The following is a 27167-nucleotide window of genomic DNA, read 5'->3' on the forward strand; positions in this document are numbered from 1 at the left end:
AGGTGTATTTCATTTGTGTGCAGTTACCTCAGTTTTGCACACAAATTGAATTATAAGTAACAAAACAAGCTTAGATGTCTGACTGGTAATTTTATATGTGCATGTAGTCTCAGTAATTCCACTAAAAAAATCCACCTTTGTTTACCTCAGGTTTATTTGATTCACATTTCTTAAATTATATGATCCACTGTGCACGGTGGGCATCAGATTTAGGCAGGAGAGCCAAATTTTCCTTTTAATATCCAGTTTGTGTTTTTGTAGACGTCTACAAGAAGAAGAGCAACAGTTCAGAACATCATCCTTGCCTGCCATACCAAATCCATTTCCAGAGCTCTGTAGTCCTACAAGTTCTCCAGTGCTGACCCCTGGGTCTTTACCTCAAAGTCAACCTGCTATTAAGCATGTGAGTAATGAGCAGAGCTTCATGTCACGGATTTTTTGTACAAGCTGATGGTTGATTATTTTTAATTTCAGTTTGAAAGGCAGAAGGAAAAACATCAAAAATACTAGAAATATTTATATATCTTGTCCTTGAGCAGGGTAACACAGAAAAGAGAATAATTTCTGCAACCAGATTTCAAAGCTTTAAAAGGTTCGTAAGTACAAAGTATTATCAGCAGCTCTTTCAGTTAATGAAGGATGTTTGTAGTGAATGAAGCAATAATGTTTAATATCCTCATTTGAATTTCATTATGCCAGGCAATGACTCATTTAATTCAGAAGTCTGGATAATTTGCTTGGAGTTAAAGCAGTAATTGGGTAAATTACACTGCATATTTTAGGAGCCACAGTAGTGCTTGCTACCTGTTGCTGATTAAAATTCAGGGTTGCTATAAATAGCTGCCTATATTCTTTAGAGATATTGTATCATCTTTATTGGTTTTACTGCATTTCATAAAGCTGCACAAAAAGCTAAGTAATCTTCTTAAGACCATAGCTGAGGAGATGGGACTAATGAGCAGAATGAACATGGGGAAAGCTGACTTGAACAGCTTTTGGAGTTCTTTACAATGGAAATTGAACAGATTGGGCCCACAGCACAGCTCTCATGATGTATAAGATGATGAGCATGTAGGTGGTGTCCTTTTAAAATATGTTTTTTTCCCCACCTTTTCTGCTATTCTTCACCTTTTACTGAGCATCGTTTCACCACCTCTATTTCAAGAGTGCTCTGAGACTAATAATGGAGGCTAAAATTGAGCCAGAAAAACCTGAACAATTTGAGGGAGGCTAAAATAATTTATCCTTTTATGCTAACATATTTTCATTTGTGTTTGGTGCAAATATGATTTGCCTTTGGAACTACAAGGTGTGGAATGTTACATTACCTCACTTAGCTGTATTAGTTTGTCTAGAACAGTTCTGCAAACTGAAATTTAAACAGCTCCTCACAGTTGCCTGCATTAGTAATACAAGGGCTAACTTGAAATAAAGATTCCCAACTGGTCTCCACACAGTAATGAGTCCTGTAATGAGTCTTTAGCAGGAGTCTGATCTGAGAGCTAAGTACTGTGCTGTCATACAGTGCTTAGAGAGGTTAGACAGCCAGGATGCCTTTGGTGCTAGGGAATGATTTCTGTATCCAAGCAGGCAACAATAAGCAATTCTCTTGTTACTGCACTTGATGGCAGAATAACTTTGCTGCCTTTCTTCCAATCTTGAGGGCATGTAATGAAAGAGACTGCAGAAATCTGGAGACTTCAATTACTCCTTCCTTTTTCCCTCCCTGCCTTCCTCCATTCCTTTGTTTTGCACTTTAGGGGGCTGCAACTTTTTGTAGATTTAATTTTTTTAATAAAACGTAATAAAGTCCTAATTGAATGTTGTATTTCTAACATCATAAAGATAAAGCAAATTAAGAATCTGAATAAAAGTAGCTTGAATAAATTTTCATAGATATGCTGTAATTTCCTAGATTGCAAAAGAAAGGGACAGCTTTAGTGTGAAGGTTACATATTCATACTTTAATGGTTACCAGCCAATGAGAATCAGCCTTTAAGAAAGTATATAAGGTACAAATGCAAAACTGTCTTGTTTTGCATTTAACTTAACCAGCTTTTTTTGCATGCTCTACCTGACCCAAGAGGTCTATGGGCCAACAAGAGGCAAAGCGCTGCTTGACCTGGTACTGGCTACGGGGGACGACCTAATCGACGACCTAGTGATCGATGAGAAGTTGGGTGACAGCGACCACGAGCTGATCACCTTCACCATCCACCGTAAAGCTGGCAAGTCAGTCAGCAACACAGAAGTCCTTGACTTCAGAAATGCCGACTTTGACAAGCTCAAGAGGCTAGTCGGTCAGGCCCTCAGGGACCATGACCCCAGGGAGATGGGAGTTCAAGAAGAGTGGTTGCTTCTCAAGGAAGCGATCCTCAGTGCACAAGCTAAATCTATTCCAACACGGAGGAAAGGCAGCAAGAAGGCACAGCAGCCCCCCTGGCTCTCCAGAGACCTAGCGGACATACTGTGGCTAAAAAGGAAAGCCTACAAAGGATGGAGGACGGGATTCACCTCCAAGGAGGATTACTCCGCACTGGTCCAGTCCTGCAGGGACCAAGCCAGGAAAGCCAAGGCTGCAACTGAACTCCAACTAGCTTCAGGCATCAAGGACAACAAAAAGTCCTTTTTCAGGTATGTGGGGAGCCGGAGGAAAAGCAAGGGCAATGTTGGACCCCTGCTAAACCAGATGGGGCAACTGACAACTGACGCCCAGGAAAAAGCCAACCTATTAAACAGGTACTTTGCGTCAGTCTTTCATCAGTCACATGGGATGCTTATGCCTGCTATGGGACAGGGAAATCTGGGTGAGGGGGATCCCCTACCCTCCATCAATGCTGACCTCGTGAAGGAACACCTTGAGAAGCTGGATACCTTCAAGTCAGCTGGCCCTGACAACCTGCACCCCAGGGTACTCAAGGAGCTGGTGAGCGTCATAGCCCAGCCCCTGGCACGGGTCTTTGAAAACTCCTGGTGCTCTGGTGTAGTGCCCGAAGACTGGAAGAAGGCCAATGTGGTGCCGATCTTCAAGAAAGGGAGGAGAGTGGATCCGGCTAACTACAGGCCCATTAGCCTGACTTCTATCCTGGGGAAGATCTTAGAAAAGTTTATTAAGGAAGCCATCCTTGAGGGACTGGCCCAGGCTAACATTCTAAGGGACAGCCAGCATGAGTTTGTTGCGGGTAGGTCTTGTTTGACCAATCTCATTTCCTTCTATGACCAGGTGACCTATCACCTGGACAAGGGAGAAGAGATTGATGTCATATATCTTGACTTCAAAAAAGCTTTTGATCTGGTATCCCATGATCACCTCTTGGCCAAACTGCCCAGTTGTGGCCTTGGCTCCACCACGATCCGCTGGCTGGGAAATTGGCTTCGTGGTCGGACCCAGAGGGTTGTGATTGATGGCAGTCAATCATCATGGTGCCCTGTAACCAGTGGGGTCCCTCAAGGCTCTGTCCTGGGACCCATACTGTTCAACATCTTCATTAATGATGTGGACATTGGAGTTAGGAGTGGACTGGCCAAGTTCGCCGATGACACCAAACTTTGGGGCAAAGCATCCACGCCAGAAGATAGGCGGGTGATCCAGGCTGACCTGGACAAGCTCAGCAAATGGGCAGACGAGAACCTGATGGTGTTTAACACCGAAAAATGCAAGGTTCTCCACCTTGGGAGGAAAAACCTGCAGCACCCTTATAGGCTCGGCAGTGTTACGTTGGTTAGCACTACAGAAGAAAAAGACTTGGGGGTCATTATTGACCACAAGATGAACATGAGCCTCCAATGCGATGCTGCGGCTAGTAAAGTGACCAAAATGCTGGCGTGCATCCATAGATGCTTCTCGAGCAAATCCCGGGACGTCATTCTCCCCTTGTACTCGGCCTTGGTGAGGCCGCAGCTGGAGTACTGCATCCAGTTTTGGGCTCCACAATTCAAAAAGGATGTGGAGAAGCTTGAGAGAGTCCAGAGGAGAGCCACGCGCATGATCAGAGGTCAGGAAAACAGATCTTACGATGACAGGCTGAGAGCCACAGGACTCTTTAGCCTGGAAAAGCGCAGGCTCAGGGGTGATCTGATGGCCACCTATAAGTTTATCAGAGGTGACCACCAGGATCTGGGGGAACATCTGTTCACCAGAGCGCCCCAAGGGATGACGAGGTCGAATGGTCACAAACTCCTGCAAGACCGTTTCAGGCTGGACATAAGGAAGAATTTCTTTACTGTCCGAGCCCCCAAGGTCTGGAACAGTCTGCCATTGGAGGTGGTTCAAGCACCTACATTGAACACCTTCAAGAGTAAATTGGATGCTTATCTTGCTGGGATCCTATGACCCCAGCTGACTTCCTGCCCTTTGGGCAGGGGGCTGGACTCGATGATCTCCCGAGGTCCCTTCCAGCCCTAATGTCTATGAAATCTATGAAATAGGACTTAAAATGTGCAGTTTAAACGAGTTCACCCTAGATTGCATGGGATGAGACAAAGTACAAGGGAAAAGTAATTCTTTCTATGCCAATTGAGCCTGTAGGTGTAATGGATCAGAGGCTAGTCTGTCAAAGTAGTTAACTGCTACATAGATACCTGTCCCTTGAGACCTGTAGTGGAACATTAAATAGTTTATAAATCAAAGGCTACAGCAAAGTCTTAAAGTTACTGACATAAAAATTGTAACAAGTGTCCCACAGATGAAAGGCTCCATTTTGCATTACCAAGCTATAGGAACCAGTTGTTCCCCTTTATGCTGTGGCAGTAGGCTTGAGGGGTTTTATTCTCACTTACACTTTAAAAAAAAATGAATTAGACATCTCAGATTGTGTTCATAATAGCTGATAAATGAAAGTACTGGTTACTGATTAAAGCTGCCCAGCCTGTAATAACTAGAGAATTTTTATCTTCATTAGGAAGTACATAGGGCAGTTGCATGTTCTGCTAATCTTATGAAACAGAAGCACTTGACAAAATATATGGAACTTTACTTGCAGTGTTGCTCTATGTAAACCAAAGATTAGAGTCCTGCCCCAAGAATCTGGTAGTTGGAAGGAACCAGCAACTTTGTAGGGGAGTCAAAATACTATGTAAAAAGCAGAGTTTTTTCAGCTTAATGCTTGTAAAGGAACTTTGTTTGAAACCATCACTGCAACTGAAACCTATAGATTTCTTGTGTGCTTTGTGTCATGTACATAGAAAAACTACTGTTTTGTTTGAGTTGCTGCTGCTTGATTCAAGAATTACTTTAAGACATCACTAATGCACTGGTCTAGGGTTGCTATGCATATTCTCTGCCCTGTTCCAGAAGGGTGCAATATTTTTTATATTTTAAGTAGGGCAGTATCTAGCATTGACTTAACCTGTGGCTGCCTTTGTTTTCATGATAGAAAAGTGTAGCGCACACTTAACACTTCAGTGGTACATCAAGGAGAAAAATAACAGAAGTGGAAAGAAACCTGAAGCTATCACTCACTGTTTCCCTCTTTACAATACATTGTTTTCTCTTTTTTCTTGAAGGTGAATGACTATATTTGCTTTCCTCTGTAAAAATGTATGTATATGCCATTAAGATAAGCTTGTATACAAATATGTGTGCGGTATGAAACAAGTGGGACATCTGATCACAGCAAGTCCTCTAAAGAGTACGATTCAAAATACATCTAGATCTTTAAAAAAGGAAACTTAGACTTTCTGCATTTCAGCAAGAGAGACTAGATATGAAAATATGTAAATGCATAACTATACCAGTTTTAAAAGTGACAGACAGGAAGCTGAATTAAGGGATGTCACAACTGATACCAGATCGTGGAGTTTCTATATGAACCTATATCTTTAGCAATCCCATGTCATGCAGCTTTCATGATGGAACTGAGACTAGGTGAAAGGGCAATTTGAAGTGCTGTCATCAAGTCTGGTGCACTGTTAAAAGAGAGATAAGGTCAGGGAAAGCTCATTCTAGTGTGATCAGACATCTGATGCATCAAGGAAATTAGGAACAAGTAACAGGACTAATGTGCTCTTGCAGTGAGTTGCCAGCTGTGGTGTCAGGGTGAACAGATGCAACAGGGGTTGATTTAGTAAACAGTGTGTTTGAGGATGTTGGTGGGTGGGCCATGCAACAATACCGGTAGGTAGAAGAGGTCGGCCACAGAACCAGAAGGATCTGAAAACCATTGCTGTAATGGATGAGACCCCCAGTACATCTGATAATATAAGGAATTATGGTTCTTCAAAGACACTTGCTAGAATAGTTGCTTAATCCCTAGGTGTTGTCTTAAAATTGTGACCTGATGGAACTACTGAGTGAAAAGCTATGCTATCCTTAGGTTTATCCAGTAAGTTCTGACATCTTTGGAGAGGCCTACAAGAAGCAGGACCAGCCCTTCACTTTCCACCCTGTGCATTTCTTTTTTGTAAGAACATTTGCAGCCCCTTCTAAGTTTAAAGCTAGTATGAAACTGCACGTGTATAAGTGCACCTAACTTGTGTTGGGTGCTTGGAGTGGGTGGGGGGGAAGGAGTGGTAAGAGAGATGTATCTAGATCTTTGCCCTCCCCCCCAATTTAGGGAGGACACTAATTACAGGATGGGAGTAAAGACCGCTAAAAGATTTTAAATATCCTTTGCTTAACTGGATAAATATGTTTATCTAAGAAAAATTATAACCAGAAAATAAACCAAACCAAGACCAAACATTTAAATATAAGATTGCTAAAAACATCAGACAGATAGATTGCCACTAATTGAAGTCCATCTCTGTGTTGCTGGTATAAACCAAAAACTTGTTGGTAACTTAGGTTATAATTTCTGGTTGTGTACAAATATTTTGGAAGAAGTATGCAATAATTACATGTAGGTCACTGCAGTGCCACAGGATATTAGTCTAAAGTATCTTGTGTGAGTCAATGAAGCTTTCAACTGTAAAAATAGGGCAAATTTCTCACATCCCTCTCTATACAGCCCAGGCAAACTTCCAGGCAGCAGTTGATGTACCTAAGTTATTTACTCTTTTATATCAAATTTAACTCACAAATGGTTATAAATTAATATCCACCTTTATTCCAGATTTAGTTACCCTTTAAGAGAACTTCTGTAAACAAACTTTCTAGTTTTAATTAGTTTAATTACATATTGGTGAACAGATTTTCTAAATTATCATCCCATAAACGCTTTATACTTTCCCTATTTTGAAGGCAGGGGTGCTGGTTCCTGAAAGACCAACAGTATAAAATTATGCACATTTAGGGTAATGCATGGTTGATGCGCAAAATTAGCCCTCATTCCATATGTAAAAGTTGCATTTAAGTAACACTAGCACAGTGTTGCTTTAGTCAAATGAAAAGTGCTGGCAACAGGTTGAGTCAACATCAAAACAAAGGCTTTTATTTTAACCTTTGCCTTCTAACAGGATACTCTGTAGGGGTCTCAGTGTGCAGCATCTTGCTTGCCCCTTTGCCAGGCTTCCTTAGCTGACCTTAGCTGTGAGTCCCAGTCACAGAATCTGCACCAATGGTTAAATTTTAGAAACCTTTAGCTTTCTTGTGTATTTTTTTTAATACTGGCTACAAATTTGCAAGAGCCAAAATAAGCTCCCAGAACTTCATTTGTACACTTATGAGTCTCATAAGACAAAGTGCATAGTTTCCTACCCCTGGTGTCTTGTCTTTTTTCTACCTATTAGGTTGTTGCAATGATAGAGTGGGGAGAATTGGGAAGGTCAGACCTCCCCTGCAGAGCTGTAGGATTGAGGAAGGTAAAAACTGAGTCCTTGCACCTTAAATTGCATTGCCTTTTGCTTGGCGAGGAGAAACTGAAGAGAGACGGTAGATTTCTAATGTTCACTAAATAAGCTAAACACAGTGCACAGCTGCTAGAGTAGGGTGTCAGACTCGCCCACACCCCTGGGCTGTATCCAGACTGCAGGGCTTCTCACAAGCCAGATATGCATGGGTAAATGACAAAGGCTGCAGCCTAAGTGGCTGTGGAGCAAGCAGCCGTGGGCCAAGCTTGCCTCATGCTTCTGTCAGCTATGTCAGTTAGGGCCCCAGGTCCTGTGGCAGACCTTGTCCCCTGCTAGCCCTGCCCCCAAATTCCCTGGCTTATCAGGAGCCCAGTGGATTGGATGGAGTGGCCCTGCAGGCCATACATTCAACACACCTGTGCTAGAGAGTAAAGGAAGTCACTCCACAGCACAAAACCTGAATGGTGCTGCCATTGGCCATGGGGCTCTGGCTTGGGTCTGGGACTAGATTCAGCTGAACTCAAGCTCTCTCTGCCCTTCTGCTAACTCTTGCACTAGGTGGCTTTGAAAAGAGAATCAAGCATTTCTTTATCATTGTTTTCTGCAAGTGACAGTATTGTAGTTCAGAAAGGCTGAAAGTGAAGTCCTGGAAAAAGCCCTTGGTTTTTTCTTGTGTTGAAACTTTTTTTTTATAAATCCTTTCTGTCACTGAGATGGCCGTGCTCCCAGGAGTACGCTGTCTGTTAGTACACAGTGCTCCCGTAGTGCTGGAGCATGCATAGGCATGCTGCTTAGTTGCAACTGATGGCTGGCCTTAGTAGAGTCAGATCAAGAGCACTCCTCCAATTGGGGTTGCCTGGACCGAGAAAACAACTATGTAAACGTGGCTAGCCCCATTGGAGCTCAATAAAACAGGCATAATAACATTTGTGAAAGTTCAGAAACCAGCTTGAAATAATGTGGTAGCTGCAATTAATCATACAAATACCAAATGCCTCTTGTGGCTTAGAGCAATGGTATATTAGCATGCTTGTGTGTGAACTATAGACTTCAATATATACATTCCTCACCTGTGTGTGTCCTCATAGAATTTTAATAATTTGCAAATGATATAAAAGGAAAGTGTGGTGACAATAACTTAACTAAAAATAAAACCAGTCTAATAAAATCTATACTGTTTGTTGCTGGCAGTTAGAAGATAAGGCCTTTGTGGTCCAAGGGAACAGGATGTAATATCTGATAGAATGTGGATTAATTGCTGCTCGGGACAGCAAGAGGCAGTTTTTGAAATAGGTGGGTGATGCTAAAGGTGGATGGGTTGGCAGCACTAACGAGATGGAGCCAAAATTTTAGTAACTACAGTTAGACTTCAAGACAGACGTTTTAAAGTTAAGTCATCATTTTCATACTGAAAGCTTTCAGTATTAACCTGCCCCAAGAGTATTTGGTGTGCTCGCTTTCAAACTATATAAAAGCAGTCCTTATTTTAAAGATTGAGGCTGACACTGTCCCTTCTAAAAGAGAAATGTGCAGATGGTACTTGTATGGCACAGCATCTTTGTGTAAAACTGAAATCTGTTTGAAACTTAACTCTTCATTTATGTAGTTATTTTGCCTGCTAAGTTGATACCTGACTTTACAGTTTTCTTATTTATTGGCATGGTGACTTGATGTTTTAAATTCATCCATTTCCTAAATGGACAGTACTTCAGTAGGAATTTAATAAACCCCCTGCAGGAAAAGGACCCGACTGAACTACCTCAGGGGTCATCCTTTCATGACTTGCATTTTGCTCTTTTGGTTTATAGTTTCCTTTATGATGCTGTACTTGTACTAGTTTGTGCTGTCTCTTACCCAGAGCTGTAGAGTTACTGGTATATTGAAAAGCTATTTTATTTGGTTAATCTTAATCCCTTCAGTCAGTGTGTTAAACTTAATCTTGCAGCCAGTTAAACCTGAACTTCTTAAAAGGAAGGTGAAATGCATACATAAAAAGCACTTGTGTGGAGGTTCTGCATCAGCATAAGGAAGAATTCCTGCCCCCTGCTGTTCAGACTGGGGGCCTGTTCCTGTACCTGCTAATGTTCCCACTAGGCTTGTAGCAGGGTCAGAATCAACTTCATTGTGGTGTAAAGGAATGGAGTCTAAACATAGCTGAAGAGTTGCATTTCTAAGGCATTTCCTGGCACATGACTTGCTTTGCATATTTAACCAAAGAAGATACCCATGCAGCTGCTTTGCTGACTAGTAGATGGCTATGACTGCCTCTCCGTTAACTGGCAGGACAGCAGGTAGCCTGGTTGCTTCAAGCAACTAACTATGATAGGTTGGATGGTAGACCTAAACTGGAATTATTTAGTTTGAATAAGCGAAGATGGGGGAGGGGAGGATGATAAGGGGGATTCTTCAGATTAGGTTTTTAAGTAAAAGTTAATTGTTTTCACTGTCTGCAAGGGATAGGCAAGATGTGATGGAGTTAAGTTACAGCAATGAGATTAAGGTTAAATATTAAAAACTTTGTGACTGAAGGTAGTTAATCGTTGGAACAGATTACCTAGAGCATTGTAGAATCTTTATCACTGAAGTTTTTAAGAGCAGATTAAACAAACACTTAGTTTAGACGGAGATATCCTGTCCTGTGCAAGGAGTTAGATTAGATGACTTCCAGCAGTCCTTCCAGCCTTATGCATCTGCGATTAAAAGGCGTGTGCTAGAACCCACTTAAAGGATTCTGCCTTGCTCTCAGCCTCCATATATCACGCATCTGTTACATCTGCCTGAGTCTATGGTGATACAATTGTAGCAAAACCATTCCAAATTTTGACCCTGCTTCCTTCAATTCCCCTTCCCCTTTGTAGCAGGTATGCATGTAGGTTTCTCCATACCCTCAATCCATAACATTGATTTCTGAATGTATCTTAATTTACTGAAAAGACAAGTGGTTTCCCACACATTAGTGGAGTGGGCATTAGTAATTTAAATGCAGTGTCACTGCTCCTAGAACCTTGGCTTAATTCACCATTAACAAAGTCTGCGTTATTAAATTGTAACCGTATGTAATATTTTACTTCTGTGGTTCAGGCAGTACTGTTTTAAGCTTTAGCTAACTGGGCAATAAGCAGGCCTTTATTCTTTACTTCTGCATATGACGTAAAGTGAAACCAAGCTGGTGTTGGTTAAATGAAGAGTAGAGAGCTTGTTACTTATTGTAAACTTTGTACAATATAGTTGGCCACTTCCTAACAAAACCTGGTTCTGTCAGACTGAACTAATGCATCATGCCATACCTGCTGCTGAAAATATTTTTCCAACCTAGGTGTTTGCACACTCTGCCTCCTGCTATCACAAGTATTGCAGTTCTCTTTAATTGACTTGTACTACTACATCTGTTAAAGTTGTACGCTATGTTCTTACATTTTTTTCCAACATGAAGGAAATGCTCTCTTTTTGTGTAAGCAAACTATTCAAAATAAAAGACTCTTAGCTTAAGACCTCATATAAACAAGATTCTTATCATATAATGGTTAAGGAATGTTGTTCCTCAGTTGCTCATCAAATCATCTTATGATCTCCCTACCCCCTGCAAGTCTGATAAAGGTTTCACTGCATCTAGAGCAGTGTTTTGAGGCACCCCTTGATAGACTCAAGGCACCCCTTCATAACTTCTGTGAATTGAGCAGCTCCCCATTCTAAAGACTAACTTATTTATTGTGATGCTTACCTCCCTGAAGAGGGGCTAGACAGTGGGAGTGGAACAGTGGCCAGGCAGTGAAAAGCCTGAGCCTGCACCTATGAGCCTACACCCAACCCTGAGTGCCCTGTTCTAGAGTAAGCCCCTACCAAACACTTGCCCCTCTGCCTATAAAAACTGAGCATCATGTGAAGATTCTCCCCCTGCATTTAAAAATGTCAGTAACAAAAGGCAAGCATGGGGAAAGTATCTAAAGAAATGTTATGCCAGTTTAAGATTGCATCTCTGACTTTCTTCAACCCATCTAGTAAATTGGAGAACACTTTATCCTTTTATGACTTATGCTTCAATTTTCTGCAAATTCATCAGTCAAAGGCCAGGTCTAAATGACTTACAGCCTGTTGTAATGAGGATGTTTCACGTTCTGTCTCTACTGTGGAGTCCTTTCCCAAGTTTTCTAGCACTACATTATATTTTTCCAGTTTTCTTAATGCTTTCTTCTTCATCTTCTTGCAGCGTGAAAGATGCATCTAAAAGTGAAAAGCAACCTGACTAGGTATTTGGGAACCATTTAAACTGAAGTGCAGATTTGAAACATTTGTATAAAGTTAACTAAAACTTATACAAGATTTATAATCTCATTAGTAGTGTTGGATGTTATTAAAATACTAGACTCTAGGGTTTTTTAAATTATAAACTGAGGCAGATAATGTCTTTGTGTTTGCAGGTTGGGAATGCAGCACTGTATTTACCATGTTACTGTATCTCTTTTTTTATAAGTTATTTCTGAAGTAGCAAGTATTGGAACTTAGCTTGGTGAAGTTATACATCTTATAGAAACAGCTCTTCTATATTTTCTCTTCCACTGCTCTCAAGCCACCTCCAGATTTGATACTATAGTGATTATGATTGCCAACTGTTTTTTTTTCTAGCTTATACAGCTTGGAATGGTTGAGAGTGCAGTGGCTTCCTGCTTGAGCATCCAAAGGTCTAGCTCACTTCCAAACACTTTAGTAAGGAATTACAAAGAGGCTTAAAAAAAGAAAGGAATGGAGCTGGATTGTTTACATAATACTTGATTCAGAGAGCACTGCAGCCCATTTATGACTCCACTGTGAGTTGGTGCCATCTTTATTTCTGCTGTGTTTAATCATATCACTGGTATGTATGAGAGTACAGCTGAATATACATCTGAAAAGTCCTGGGAAATATTGAGTGATGCTATTTAGAGGCGTATTAATGACATGCAGAAAAGCAGGTCTTTTCTGCCTCTAGACTGCTCAGGAAGGTACACCATGCAGTGGTGAAAATGGGAGGGGCTGTTTTGTTGGGGTTTTTTTTTTAAATATTCCAGCAATGCCATATAAGATACTGTGTTCCAACAGTCTCATTCAATTCAATGAGTGTATAAGAAAAGCCACTTTTTTTCTTTCTTTCTTTTTTTTTGTGGGGGATGGGGTGGGGGTGAGGAGTGGAAGGAAGGGAAATATAACGTCTCGGGCTACATTTAAATTTTTTATTAATCTGAGCAGTCTGTCCTTTAGCACAAGTGTGGCATGCTTAATATGAATACAATCTCTATAACAGGAGTGTGAAACCCATATGCTCCCTGGGCCAGATGAGTGGACAGGGGCTGGTCCATGGGCCAGTTTGGGCCCACAGACACCCTCCCCCACTCCTCCTTGCATACTGGATCCACCGCAGACAGTGCCTGTTCCAGTCACTGAGGGATCCATGCTGCTGCATGCAGTACCCTATTCCATGGACTACACGAGCACCCACTCCAACCAGTCTGGAACCCAGTGGAGCTGGGGCAAGCACTGTGTGCAGTATGTATCCCAGATCCCAGAGTGGCCCAGAATGGGTGCATACATCTTGTGTGGCCCATAGGTCAACTTAGACCCAGAGCCAGCACCATGGACTGGACAGTGCAGCTCTCTGGGCTGCATCCAACCCCTAGGGTTGATCTTTGACACCTCTGTTCTATGAAAAAAAACCCATCATCTGTGGTGACTTGACTTGAGCCCCCTTCCTGATCTAAAAAGCTCCTGGCTCTCTTGTTGAAGTGTATTCCACAAAATTTTGTTTTCACCAAGATAGGGATAAAATGAACATATGGAAGTTTTCTATCAAGTCCTATTCATTTTAATATATCTACGTCAACATGTCTGAAGTCTTTCAACTTGGTCATAGTGTCAAAGGTATTTGGGAAAGGCACACAGACACGTGCTGTATGTTAGTCCAGAGCTACATTTCATACTTCTGTTTGATAAATGTATTTGCCTATTGTAACTAAACGTTAAATTTAAAAAAGTACTTGTGCATAGCTTAATTTTAAATACAGTGGTCTTGACATGTCCATCTGAAAGGCATGCATGCATGTCTGTGCAATTAGGAATTGGCAATTCAGTAGATGCCTTTGAGTAGACCTCAGTACACCCTTCATCGCCATGTTCCTGTTCTCTTGGAGGGACAGAAAGAGCAAGTGAATAGGGCTTGTTTTGTCATCAGTGAACTTCAGAACCAGGGGAAGTTGTAATTGCTCATCTCTGACTAATCATTTCCCCTCCTCCCCCAATCTGCTGAACTCTTCTGTGAGAGATGAATTATCTTCCAAGCCTATCTGTGCTATTTGACCTGTTCAGCCTTGGCAAGAGGAGGCTGAGGGGGGGATCTGGTGGCTGCCTACAAACTCATCAGGAGAGGCCATCAGCAAATAGGAAGAGCCCTATTCTTCCCAGCACCACCTGGGGTGAGGAGGAACAATGGTAATAAGCTGATGGAGATTAGGTTTAGGTTAGAGATCAGGAGGCAATATTTTACAGTTAGGGTGGCCAGAATCTGGAACCAACTTCCTAGGGAAGTGGTCCTCACCCGTTCCTTGGGCAAATTCAGAAAGAGGTTAGACAATCACCTGTCTGGGGTCTTGTGAACCTGCCTGTGGGAGGGGGTCTGGTTAGATGATCTGTCCAGGTCCCTCCTCATCCTAGCTACGATGAAACTATGACCTCTCTTCCTTCCGCTCCCACCCACAATCTCCATGAAAATGTCTGCCAGCTGAGCTGCTTCATGTGACAGAAATGGCAGGTACTATTTAGTTGCAGAGGTATTGGCATCTGGGAGGGTGGTGGGCTTTGAAAGGCTTTTCCAGTTCTTCCTGGGGCTTATGTTAGAACTGTCTTTTTTGGGTAACTCCTACACACAGGTGTTTAAATAAAATGCTGAGTGTGAGTCTGCATGTCTGTCCAATTTAACACTAGCTAGAATGACATGACAACTGAAGGTCCATATTTTGTTTTGGGGGACAATTTTAAATTTCAGTAAAGCAGAAGTTGGCAGCTCCTTTACAGTCCTTGAGAATGACCCATGTTGGAGACTTTCCAAAATCTTTGAGGGTGCCACTGGAATTCTCTTTGAGCAGCAAATGTTTCTTTTTTCAGCCAGCGACTGTGTTGGAATGAGCAACAGTTGGAGTCTACAGACCAAGCCCTTTTTGATGTGGCAGGCACTCCAGAAATATGGCAGCAAGTTGCCTCTGACTTTTCAAGCTCTTCCTGTATTCTGAAGAGCTGTCCTGCGTTCATAACACCTCTGTCAAAACATTCAATGCAACAATTTTCAGGCTTGGTTTAGATGAAATGTGGGTTAATTTCTCTAAAGCAGGGTTTCAAGGCTGTAACTGACTTTCCATCAGTCCATACCAGTGCTCTGCAGTGTGCATTGGGAAAGGTAATAAACTCATTCTAATGCCAGTCCTCATAAGGAAGATATCTTCTGGTTTATATTGGGAGAATGTTCTTTGTTAGAGGGGAACACACTAAAAACCTGAACATTGTCTTGTGTACATCTTGACAGGATTTATACACTCCCACGATAGGGTAAGTCTTTTTCAATTAGTCTTTAAAACCAGCTGTCCTAATATAGCCTGGAATAAGCTGACAGTCTCCTTATTTCATAATACTTTAAAAAGTGAAATTAATAGAGCGTATAGGTTGGCAGAACTTCAGTACAAATTGGTACAGTAACAAATCTTGGATCATTTGATTTTTTTTTTATTGTGTGTGCAGTCAGATGAGTAGAAAGAAGAACCTTGAGTACTCTGGCAACAAACCCATAAAACCCAATTATTTATTTTAAGTTGCATTGAGGGTCTTATCAATGTCTGTCTTGTTGGTGTATTTGTGTGTGAAGCAACAGTTGAACAGAAAATCATTTAAGTACAGTCTGTGTTTGTTGATATTCAGTAGCCAGCAAATTTTTTTATTCTTAAATGCGATTATACATGGCAAAAGCTGGGAGAAGGGAAAATTGGCAACTCCTGCAAAAATTTTCCACTTTTCATACCACAAAAACAAGACTAGACCAATCTTCAGTAGAAATCTTAATTACCCAAAATCACTTTTGCAAAAGGAATTGTCACTAGAAAAAAAAACAGTGTAAAGTTAGAACTTGGCTTGTTTATGGAAATCCAGATTCAATAGGAAAAGCAGCATTTGAAAAGGGAAAAAATAATAATGGGTTTAGAAGTAACATCTCTGAGTAAAAGAATGGACTTTGAAGATGCAGCATGTAAAACCAGTTGTATTTAATTCAAGAAATACTCTTGTCTGCTGCTGACCCCAAATAATAAGTGGAGGGGTAGAGAAGAGAGGTATGTTTTGAAGTCAAAATTATTGCAGATCTTTTTATGATATAAGTGGAGATGGTAATGGTGATAATCAAAGCCAACAAATCTTAATAGGTTAGTAAAAGCTGTAGAATTTTCCTGGGATGAAGAGATGAAACAAGTATCCAGTTTTCTGGTTAAGGAAAAAAACTAAATACAAATGCATATATATACATACACACACAAAACAATGCACCATTTTGTCCAAACTGTCTATGCTTTTCAATTGTAATCCTTTTTAAAACTATTTGCAAGTAGCTGGCCTTGACTGATACATATACATGGTTCAATGTGTTTTTTGAATGGGAATGATTTTAAATTGATCAAAATAAAATTTTAAAAAGTGCCCAGATTTCTCCAGGTGGCCTAGAAAAAATGTCCTTGTGAAGGAAGTAGTAAATTCTATATCAGTACTTTATTTTCAATTTTGGCTCCTCTGTGCTTCATTTTCAGATAAAGTTTCAGTGACCTAGATTTTTCTCAGAGAGCTCCTTCAAGAAGCACCATGTTGCAACTATTGCACCTACAAAATCCTTTTAAAGGCTGTCCCTGGTGCCAGGACAGGAATAAAGTTTCTAGTGTTCTTCTGTATAAGTGGTTTCTTTAACTTTGACTGTAACCTGTGTTAAAATGGGGGGCAGGGAGGGAGAGGCTATGCTTAGATATACTAGACAGAACTTGTTTATAGGTATTATATTTTATTGGCATAACCAATTAGCTCCACTTCTGAATGAAGGCAATTCCAAGGCTATAAGATCATTCTGTCTGTACATGTTTATGTACTCAAGGAAACTTGCTTACCACTGACCTTACTAAAATAAGATCAAACTGTTTCTGTCTTCTTTGTTCGTCAGTGTTACATATGGTTTCTCCAACCTAAATAACACTAGTAAAGCCACAGCCTAGCAAGCCCTGTAGGTGTACAGTTTTCTGTTGTTCTTTCAGAGTAACAGAGAGCAGCACTTTTATAAATGCAAGGTTAATCTGTTGATCCTATGTCTTTCCATCTAAAAAGTTAATATTCACTTACATAATACATTAAAAAAAGGAACTAGGCAGGTGACCAATTTAAATATTTCTTTAACGCGGCTCACAACCCATTTTAGCCTTCAAGATATTCCATGAAAGATGGTACATTGGTTCTTCCACTATAGAAAAGGGCAATAAACTGCATTCATGCAAGAAGTTAATCAGGTAGACCAATGGTAGTGAACAAACCTATTTAAAAACTGCCACAATTTCTTCAGTTTGCAGGGTAGATGGGAATAGGGAATAAAATTTGTTCTCGCAACTGTTTGGAGATATGGTGGCACAACAGTGGAAAGAGATCTCAGAGTCCTGGTGGATGCAAAAATGAACATGAATCGCTAGTGCAATGAGGTAATAAGCAAAGCTAACAGCACTCTTTCTTGCATCAGCAGGTGCATCACAAGCAGGTCTAGAGAAGTGATAATTCCCCCCTATGCGGCATTGGTGAGGCCGCAGATGGAGTACTGTGTCCAGTTTTGGACGCCACACTTCAAAAGGGTTCAGAGAAGGGCTACTCGTATAGTTGAGGGCCTGCAGGTAAGCACATACGAAGACAGACTGGCGGACCTGAATCTGTTCAGCCACTGCAAGAAATGGCTGAGAGGCGATCTTGTGGCTGCCTATACACTCACCAGGGGGAGGTCAGCTCTGTTTACCAGGGCACCCCTCAGGGTTACCAGAAATAATGGATGCAAACTGAAGGACAATAGATTTAGGTTGGACATAAGGAAGAAATTCTTTATGGCAAGGGTTGCCAAAATATGGAATGGGCTTCCAAGGGAGGTGATGCTTTCCCTCACCTTAGAGGTGTTCAAGAAGAGATTGGATAAGCATCTGGCTGGGGTTACTTAACCCCAGCACTCTTTCCTGTCTGGAGCAGGGGGTCAGACCCAATGATCTACAGGTCCCTTCCAACCCTAGAAATCTATCAGTGAAATCTAACCATGTCTTGACAGCTTCATAATAATTTGAAACTAATGTGTGCAGAAGTAAAACTCTTTCATTCTAATGATAAAGCTAGATTTTTCTATCATGATATTCATTTAGGTAAATTTACCTCATCAGGCTTACTGTTGATGAACACTAAAATTTAAACCAATATATTGCCTTCTGAATGTAGTCTGATAAATTTTCATCAAAGGAAAGTTTTTGCAACATCCTGCAATGGCCTAGCAAGGTACTAATGAAAGCCAGCTTGATTATGTTTGGATCCTCCAACTGATCAACTTATAGTGGGCTTTAATGTTTTTATTTAAGGTGTAACAACATATAAGTAGGTATGCTCACATATATTTTAAACATGCTGGAGTAAGTTTGTAATAAAATAGAAAAATGCTTACTTATTTACTTGCTTCCAATTTTGGTTGAAGGCTGGTTTGTTTTTCAATGGTTAAAATATGTACAAGTTAACAGTAAAATTACTTAATACTTTCTCTTCTTCCCCTACCACAAGGGTACTTGAGTGCTCTTCTCAGATGTCTCTGTCCCATTGGCTGTAAACAGATATTTTGTTTGTCCTGGGAGAGAGCCTTTTGTCCCAGGATCATGTATATTATCCCTTTTCAAGTCCCTCTGAACTATTCCAGATAAAATGTCCTAATATTTTTCCCCCCGGGACATCCTGTTCTATGTTTTTGTAATGATTGTTGCTCATTCCAGGGACAAGCTGGTCAGGCTGTATACTTTCACTGGCCACTCACTGGCAAAGGAGCAGCAATGTAGCTTGGAAGGGTCTGTGTAAATGACTGTGTTGCTCCTGTTTATAGTTCAGGTCAAACTCCAAGATAATTAATCCTGGGTTAAATGAGACATCTACTCATAACCGAAGTAGCTAGGGATCTCAAATCGTCTCTATCTGGTATTTGAAATTTTTACTTTTATACACGGTGTTTAATACATTTGGAAGAGATGGGTATTTAAATTAATATGGGGAAAGGGACTGTGAAATAGTATGGTTACTGTGCATGGTATGATATGTTAACTTAATTAAAGTTAATAAGACTTGTGGAGATTATACTCCAATGCTAATACACCAACAAATATTGTGTTGCTAATACGAGCAGTTCTTCAGTGTAGCATACAGAATGAAACACCTGGTAGCTGATGTACAGCTGTTACTACAATGAACCATTAGACCATCAGTCAACATATCCATTAAATCTCAGTTTTGGAGGAATTTGTCTTGGGTTTAGGAAGCTTGTTTGAGTCCCAGTAAGAATAAACCTGAAAATATGTCAAGCAAAATGCTTTGGGTATCTAGCATAGCAGTTTATATTCATGTGTAAACAAAGGCATGCATTGGCGGGGAACGGGGGAGGTTGTTTTTTGTTTGTTCTGGGGTTTTTTATTTCTCATTAGTTGAGACTGGGAACATACTAGTTTTAAAATGCTCTGTTCTCACAAGATTTCCTTAATCTTCGGGACACTGAAGGAAAGAATATGAAATAAACATGCAAGTGTTTTTGTTTGTTTGTTTTTCCCCTTTACTACTTATGGATTGTTTGAATAGTCAGGAGATGGTGGAAACCTCTTGTGGAACCTCGAGTTAGTTTTCCTTCCATATTGTAATGATGATCATCTTTAGCTTTGATGCTTTACCAGTAGGGTATGGAGGATAGAGACAAGCTCTTGAATATGAAATGATCTTTGTATGTGCCTACATAGGCAGGGGTTTGGCTCTGAAAAGCTATTTAATGGGTGGAAGTGTCCTGACTAGTGGTTTAGTTGCACAGGTATAAATGCCACCCAGGAGAATGGGCTGAACTTTATCAGGCTGTATGGCTGCAGATTCTAAAAGGAGCTGCCATCAGCAAAAGTATTATTTTGACAGCACATAGTGTCGTTGCATATAACTAGAATGAAATACAGATACCAGGATATATGAGATTTGGTAGACTGGGAAATGGATCTAAGACTTTAAATGAAATTGGGGAGGATAACCTTGAACATAACTGATAGAAAACAGCTCTGAGGGAAGGAGGAAGATTACGATAGCATTGTGATGCGCAGTATTGCAAAATAGACTGTTAAAATACAACTTGGAGAGAGACTTCTCTCAGCTCTCTAGGGTTCAGAGAAGGCTACATGACCATGTGAGCATTCTGCAACAACCTGTATTAATGTTCTGCGAAACATTCCACTCGTTATGTCTCTAACAAAGGCATCCAACTAAAAAGGTATAACAAGGATTTTGCATTGCCAAACTAACAATGCTCTCAGCATCGGACTGAATTAGTGCCATGCTTATAAGCACAACTGCTGCAGGAGAGAACACTTGAAGACCTTCATATACCTAGATTCTAAGGCAGGACTTTCGGACCATGCTGTCAGAAACAAGAATTTATAGAGGAACCATTTAGCCTTCTTTATCCCTGAGCTCTTAGGGAAAACTAGCTGGCCCTTTCAATTCCTAATGGGCTGTGTTCAAATACTATGCTCTCTATTTCCATAATGTCATGTACTGCTTGTTCGGCATCTTTTTAATTAGTGACATTTTATGTAGTCCAAATTAAATATGCCAGATGTAGCCGATTTAGTGGCTAACAATGATAAGTGAGGGGAGGGAGAGAGAGCTAACATTATAGCCTTCTGTTCTCAAGGGAAGTTTTTTTATTTCTAGTTCCACAAGAGAAGTTGGAATGGTAACCATGGCAGCAGGGAATTTGTCCCTGTAAGCTGAGCAAAGGGTTAGGTTGTGTATGTTTTGTTTTTAGTGCCCCCACCAGGAAGAAGGGAGATACAGAATGTTTGAAGTAAGGTTACACAAGGGAACCTCAGGTAGGTTAAATTAGAGGGGATCATCATGGCATCAGAACTCATTTTGTCACTGATGTACTATGGTCCTATCATAGCACACAGCCTGGATGCATGGAAAATGGAAAATAAGATTACTCCTATTTTGTGCTGTAAAAGTCTTACCATTTTTAAAGTCATATATGCATGCATTTTTACACCTTCATTTTAAGAGGGTTGGTGTACTAACAAACTTGGTGCATGACTGCATTCATATTTCCTTGTGGGCAAGATGCCATCTTGTTTAAAAAAACAAGGTTTTCTTCCCAGCAGTGAACAAATCTTGGCTACACTAAGCTGAATGGAAATTCTGTACCTGTGTGGTGCTTGCAGTGTTGAAGATGGAGCTATCAGGCAGTCTGCATCAGAAAGGAACCTCCTGGATATTACACCAGGAAGAAGGCTTTTTTCCTCTTTTGTTTGGTTACTCCTTGAATTTGATCTAAAAAAAAAAACTGAAGGTGTTTCTCCATAGGGTTTCCATTACCTGGCACGGATCCCTAGAAGTTTTAATAAGTTTTCCGCCTTAAAGTAGCCAGTAAAAATCAAATGTACTAACGAATTTAAAAACAAAACAAAACACCTCTCATGATATTCCCCATTTTATATAACTTTTTCATGGCAGGGATCTATAGGGGGTTAATTCTAGTTACACAATTAATGCTGACACAGTTGCACAGAAATAGCTTCCTAATGTGAGCAGCTTTTTTACAATAATGCTTTTTTTAATGTGACAAACTGAACCTTAAAATATTCTCAAAGCTGCAGTCAGCAACAATTAACCAACACTGCTTGCAATCTTGTGCTTTCAAGGACCAGTAACTTGTGAAACAGGAAGTTAAATAACAGTGCTGAGGACTGCAGCCCAAAGAATGTACCAGTGGGCAGACATTATGGTGGCATACCAGAACATAAGTATTTAAACCTGCCAACCCTTCACCCTCACCTGCTCATAGAACAATATTAACTTGGTTCTATTGGAAAAGCCTTTTGCAAAGTTCAGCTGAGGCTTTCAAGCTGGAGGGCTTCTTCTCAACACGTGCTTTGAACTCTTAAGGGCTTTGTCAGTGCAAAAAGACGGTTGTACTTTTTTAGCCATGTGGAATAGTTTTAGAAAGCTACACCTGTACCATTAAACAGTCCTGGCTTATGAAGTGGCTTAAGGGTATATCAGTTCTCAGTTTCGAGTATTTACCTATGCCATTTCTCTTCTCTCTCCTTCTGCACTGTTGCAGGCTATATCCTCCCTCGGGTCTGTCCTTCAGATAGTTAAATCTGTATGTCTTCATCCACACATACCGGGGCACATCCCTGAAGCCCCACATACCTCTGCATAGGTAAACAAAATTCTTGGGGAAGAGGCAGCATCTTTTGTTATACCAACTAAATAGTAGCAAAAATCTTTTCTATTTAATTGGTCTAATAAAAGATACTGTTTCTACTGCAAGCATTTTGTCTGCCTGTGCATTTAGACCAGCACAGCTACAACCAGTACCCCTCTGCATATGTAACAAATGTGTATCTTGGTGTTGCTGTTTCTCTTGATATCTTGATTCTAGAAGTTGGAGGTTTAACCAACACACTCATCTTTTTTAATAAAAGTCAGATATTTTACACTCGTGGCTGCAGGCATCAGCATTAAAAAAAAAAAGAAAAGAAAAGAAAAGAAAAAAGAATTCCAGATCATATGAGATTTCAAATTTCATTTTTAAGATGGTTGACTTGTATTTGAAAAGCTTGAGATAGCAGCATACAACTTGTCAATAATGTACTGCGAGCTTTTATCAAATTGCACATCCAGCATTATATCTCGTCTCTCTTGAAAATATTAAGTGCGTCTTTTCATTTATTGATCTCTCTTGGAAATACTGTTAAATGCATTTTTTAATATATTTTTGTTATGGATTAGTTTTCTCATGGAAACCAGATAAATTAGCTTACATATTGTTCAAATTGAATCTCATGATTTCTGGCTCTTGCAGTAACTTTTGTCTCCATCCTCAGTGCACAAATACTTAGGTTTTAACCATGTCTGAGTTTTGTTAATATTTGCTTTGCAGCAAAAAGGAGCCAAACCCATGAGCCTGGTTCCTGTTGGTCTAGATGCTGTCCAAACACAGAACAAAAAGACAGACCTTGCCTCAAAGACATCACTATCCGGTGGCCAACCCTTTCTGGCCAACATGCCACAAAAGAAGCCTCGCCTATTCCCCAAGTGCCATTCTGTTCCCCGTTCCCTGCCTGATCCATTGCTCTGCTCTCTCCTCCCTTCCTTATTCACTGCTCTACTTTCCTCTGTTTTATCTGCATTATTCTGTCTGCCAGATCCACAGCTTGCCAGGTGAAGTGGTTGTATATTACATGCTACTTGTGACACATGTGCTGTGAGTTTGCCAGCCCTGAACTCACATATTTATGCCTTTTTTTATTATTATTCTGAATTAGATCAGCCTTAAGACTGGTCAGAGCAACACACTGCTAGACCTCCGCTCCCCTCTCTCCTCTTGAATATTTTGCTTTGTTTTTAGTTTATAGTCATTCAACCCCTTTTCTTTCCTATCACAATATTCACATCCAGGGAGACTGCTGTTAATTTTGAAACACTTGAATACTTTTCTAAGTTCAAGAAAGCCTTTGGTAATAGTCTGTCACTTTTTTTATCACTGCCCCTTCCTACCATTATCACACCACTAATCAAGCGTATATGCAAGGATTAGCAGGGAGGAGGGGGGCTAGTGGGAGCTCTTGTAGGCTGTTCCCTAAACCTTCATGACCTGACTTTTCTCATGTAAAGTTTGTGGTGTAGGAGTAGAAGGTATCTTTAGTTTACCCTCCCCTTCATCTCATGCTGGAGAAGCGACCAGCAGCTTTTTCCTTTCCATCTGAATGGCTAGTTAATGACTTGTATCAGTTTATTTTCAGTGCTGTCTGTGCAAAAATTTTTAAATTTCTTTCTTGATGGACCACAGATTCTGGCATTTATCAAAATGTATTGCATATGCTGTAGGTGCTCTTTAGACTCCATCAGTGCAGTCCAACAAAGGAATGGACACAGCCCAGCACAACTACCAAGCATGGGAGCATCAGTAGGAGCAGATAGGCATACAGTAGTGTGATCACATTGTTGTTGTTGTTGGTTTTGTGTTTCTTTTTCTTAAAAAAAAAAAAAAAAAAAGAAAGAAAAGAAGGCATGAGTGTAATGTTAGGAAAGTATGTGTAGCAGGTAAGGCAAAAAATGCTTTCCAGTGAAAACCACCCTTTCCACAACAGTCAGCCCTGAAATCAAGGATTAAAAGTCCAGGAGTATCTGTACTTACTGCTCAGTAATGATAGGTAGGGACCTACCAAAATTGCAGTTTTACAGATTTCACATAGGGTCACATGATAAACAGCCCTCGCAGCCTGTCAGTGGTGAGGGGCAGGACCACTGGGGCCTCCCAGCTAATCAGAGACATGGAGTGGCCCACTGTGCACTGCCTCCAAAATGGTTGCCAGGCCCCATATTCTGCCTGCAAAATCGGGGGGCAGCAGCTCTATATTTTGTATATCCCTGATGATAGGCAAGCAACTGTTGCCTCATTAGGCTTTTTTGTTCTGGGGATGAAGACGCAATGGATTTTGGATTAGTTGTTATTTAGGGACCCAATGTGACTTGTTTCAGGCAAAATATAACCTCTCGTTGTTAAAAGCTATATTTAAATTTCTTAGCGCCCTGCTCTATGCAAGAGAATAAACATGACAGCCGTGATATGCAGCATGGCTGAAAACTCCCAACTTGGGCTGTTCTGTGTGCCTGGGACTGTTACACCAGTGCTATTGCAACCTGCCTGCTTAAAGCTAATGGCTTGCCTAAAACTCTTCCATAGCTTCTATTCCAGCAGGTAGCTCTAGGCATTTCCCATATATTAAAAAAATACAGCTACTCACAAATATTACTTCAAACCTTCTAAAAATCTGCCTCTGAAATGAGGTAGCAGGCTCATGACTGATATCACATCATGAAGTTTACTGCGATCTGATGCAGAACTGGAACTTACAATCACTAATGGAGCCCTATATTCTGCTCTGTAATGTCCCTAGGGGTAAGCCTAGGAGAAAGAGCGAGTCTCTCATCATGTCTGGGAGGAAGGTATGTTCACAGACTGGCAAATCAAGCAGGAAGCTAATATATGACTCTGGGTCACCTAACTGAAGTTGGCCTGTTGCCTTATAATCAGGCCAAAGTGTTCTGAACATGAATGCTTCAGCCATAGTTATCACAATATATTATTGGAAAGAACCACCACTTGGAGTAAGCAGGACCCAAACCATGTTACTTAACCCACTGGAAAACTGCTTCCCAGGGTCTTATGTTGTGTGCCAAAATTAAAATGGATGTGGGCTCTGTGGTTGAAAGCCTGTCCAGTGAGGAATATGTGGTGGTAATTCAATTTCTAAAGAATAATTTGTAATGGCAAGAACAATTTAATATAGCTGGCAAGACGATTGGCTACTGAAGAAGTCCTAAATCTTGATTTCTTTTTTGTAGCCTTTTCTAGAACTGTGTTGTTTAGTTTGTAAGAATTTCTGTATTAAAAATTAAATCTTTCTCATCCTTGAAATGAAGTCAGAGATAAATAAATATTATGGTAGATATAAGGGTGGAAGTCTCTAAAACATTAGGAATGGATTACTCAGTAAAATGTATTCAGGGTTAATGACTAATGCCTGGCTAGCATTATCCAAGGTGCACTATTTGTGGCCATACCAAGTTTTCTTTATAAAGGGTTTACAAAAGATGTACCACAAGAAATGATTTGAGCAGGAAAATTTGCCTTCAGATTGATCACCAAAATTGATCAGGGAAAGTAGATGCAAGGCGAGGATGACACTGAAGATGGAGATGAGATGTTTCTCAAAAACATTAACATGCAAGGAAACTGGAATCCCAAATACCTTGTGGAACTCAATCAACTTGTTCTGTTTATATTGTCAGTCCACTTCTGCAGAGCCTTACAATTTTAGAAATTAATCTACTGTAAATTTCAAGCATCTTACTTTCTTCCACGTTCATTATGTGGAATGCCCTTCAAACTGTTCTTGAAATTTAGGTACGTGTTCATAAATGGTAATTGTAGCTATGCTACAGCCAAAGTCAGCATAGATGGGGAAGTGGGGTGAAAAAGTTAGCTTTGAATTTTATAAGTGGAAAGAATTTGGAGGGTTAAATGACTCAAGGTGCTGTGAGCCTTAAGGTAACAAACTAAAAGTAGTGAGGTAACTTCTGGGACAGGATAAAAGCAGTTCATTGTAATATGGGTAGGCTTGTGTCACTCGGGCCCCCACTGAATGTTCAGGTTAAGGCATGTTAGGATCTAATACACAATCCACACAACTATACTTCTTACTGTGCTACATGTGCATGGCAGGACTTGTGACTGTGGTATCCAGCATCAGATCCAGTCATGCCTTATTGCATGGGGCATCTTCACAGCTGTGAGCTCCAGCAGCTGACAGGGCTCCCAGCCACAGCGGAGAGCATCTGTTCACACATTCAGTTAATGGCATGATAGGCATGGGCCACAACATTATTCCACATTTTTTGTGGTATACATTGTGGCTTGTTCCTTGTTTCATCACACCATTAATTGATTGAACATGTGGCTGGGTCACAACTTAAAATGTGATTAACTGGTTAATTTGGTCTTAAGTGTAACATGTGGCAGGAGCCTTGAGTCTAAGAGAAGCAGTTTCATCTAATATGTATTTTAGGGCACATATCATTTTCATAGTATTTCCAGGCCTTCAGACTTTTCAAGTGTGCAGTTATGTAGAACTGCCTGCTTTTAAAGCTTCAGTGAGTAGAAAGTGTGGTTTTATGCAGTACTTCTGAGTTCAGTTCACACATCTGAGCTTTTAGGAGAAGCTTTAAGCAAACTTTTAGCACAGCCCTTGGGTTCCACAGACTGCCATTTGTACTCATGCCTTTGAGAGGATAAAACAATAGCCTGAGATCAGGGGCTCCAGCAGGTGCCCCATATCAAGCAGCCAGCTTTGTAAAAAGGTGTGTGGGACAGGGGAGAAACGCCTGCTTTTTATGCAGTAAAACAGTAGCAAATAGTAGGCTTTAAGCTTGTTTTGATCATATCCTTAGCACTGGCATCAAAGCTTACTGCTCTGAAACTGACAGTTTGCTCGCAGCCATGCTCTGTTTTCTTGGGCACTGGACACTGACTGGTCTTTCAGCTTATACCAGCATTGGATGCATTTTACCAAATCCAA

At 40.7% G+C, this 27167-nt stretch overlaps 1 protein-coding gene across 2 annotated transcripts in view; it reads left to right on the top strand.

The window, feature by feature from the left end:
• GRB10 (growth factor receptor bound protein 10) overlaps window positions 1-27167 on the top strand; it is a 187643-nt gene that overhangs the window by 111978 nt on the left and 48498 nt on the right. For both annotated transcript variants that reach the window (XM_090049654.1, XM_090049655.1), the window contains one exon: window positions 262-403. In XM_090049654.1, the coding sequence (XP_089905780.1) occupies window positions 262-403 (142 nt within the window). The remainder of the gene's footprint in view (window positions 1-261; window positions 404-27167) is intronic.

The sequence above is a fragment of the Crocodylus siamensis genome, chromosome 5 (genome assembly GCF_052110815.1).
Source record: "Crocodylus siamensis isolate JL-2025a chromosome 5, ASM5211081v1, whole genome shotgun sequence".
NCBI classification, from domain to species: domain Eukaryota; kingdom Metazoa; phylum Chordata; order Crocodylia; family Crocodylidae; genus Crocodylus; species Crocodylus siamensis.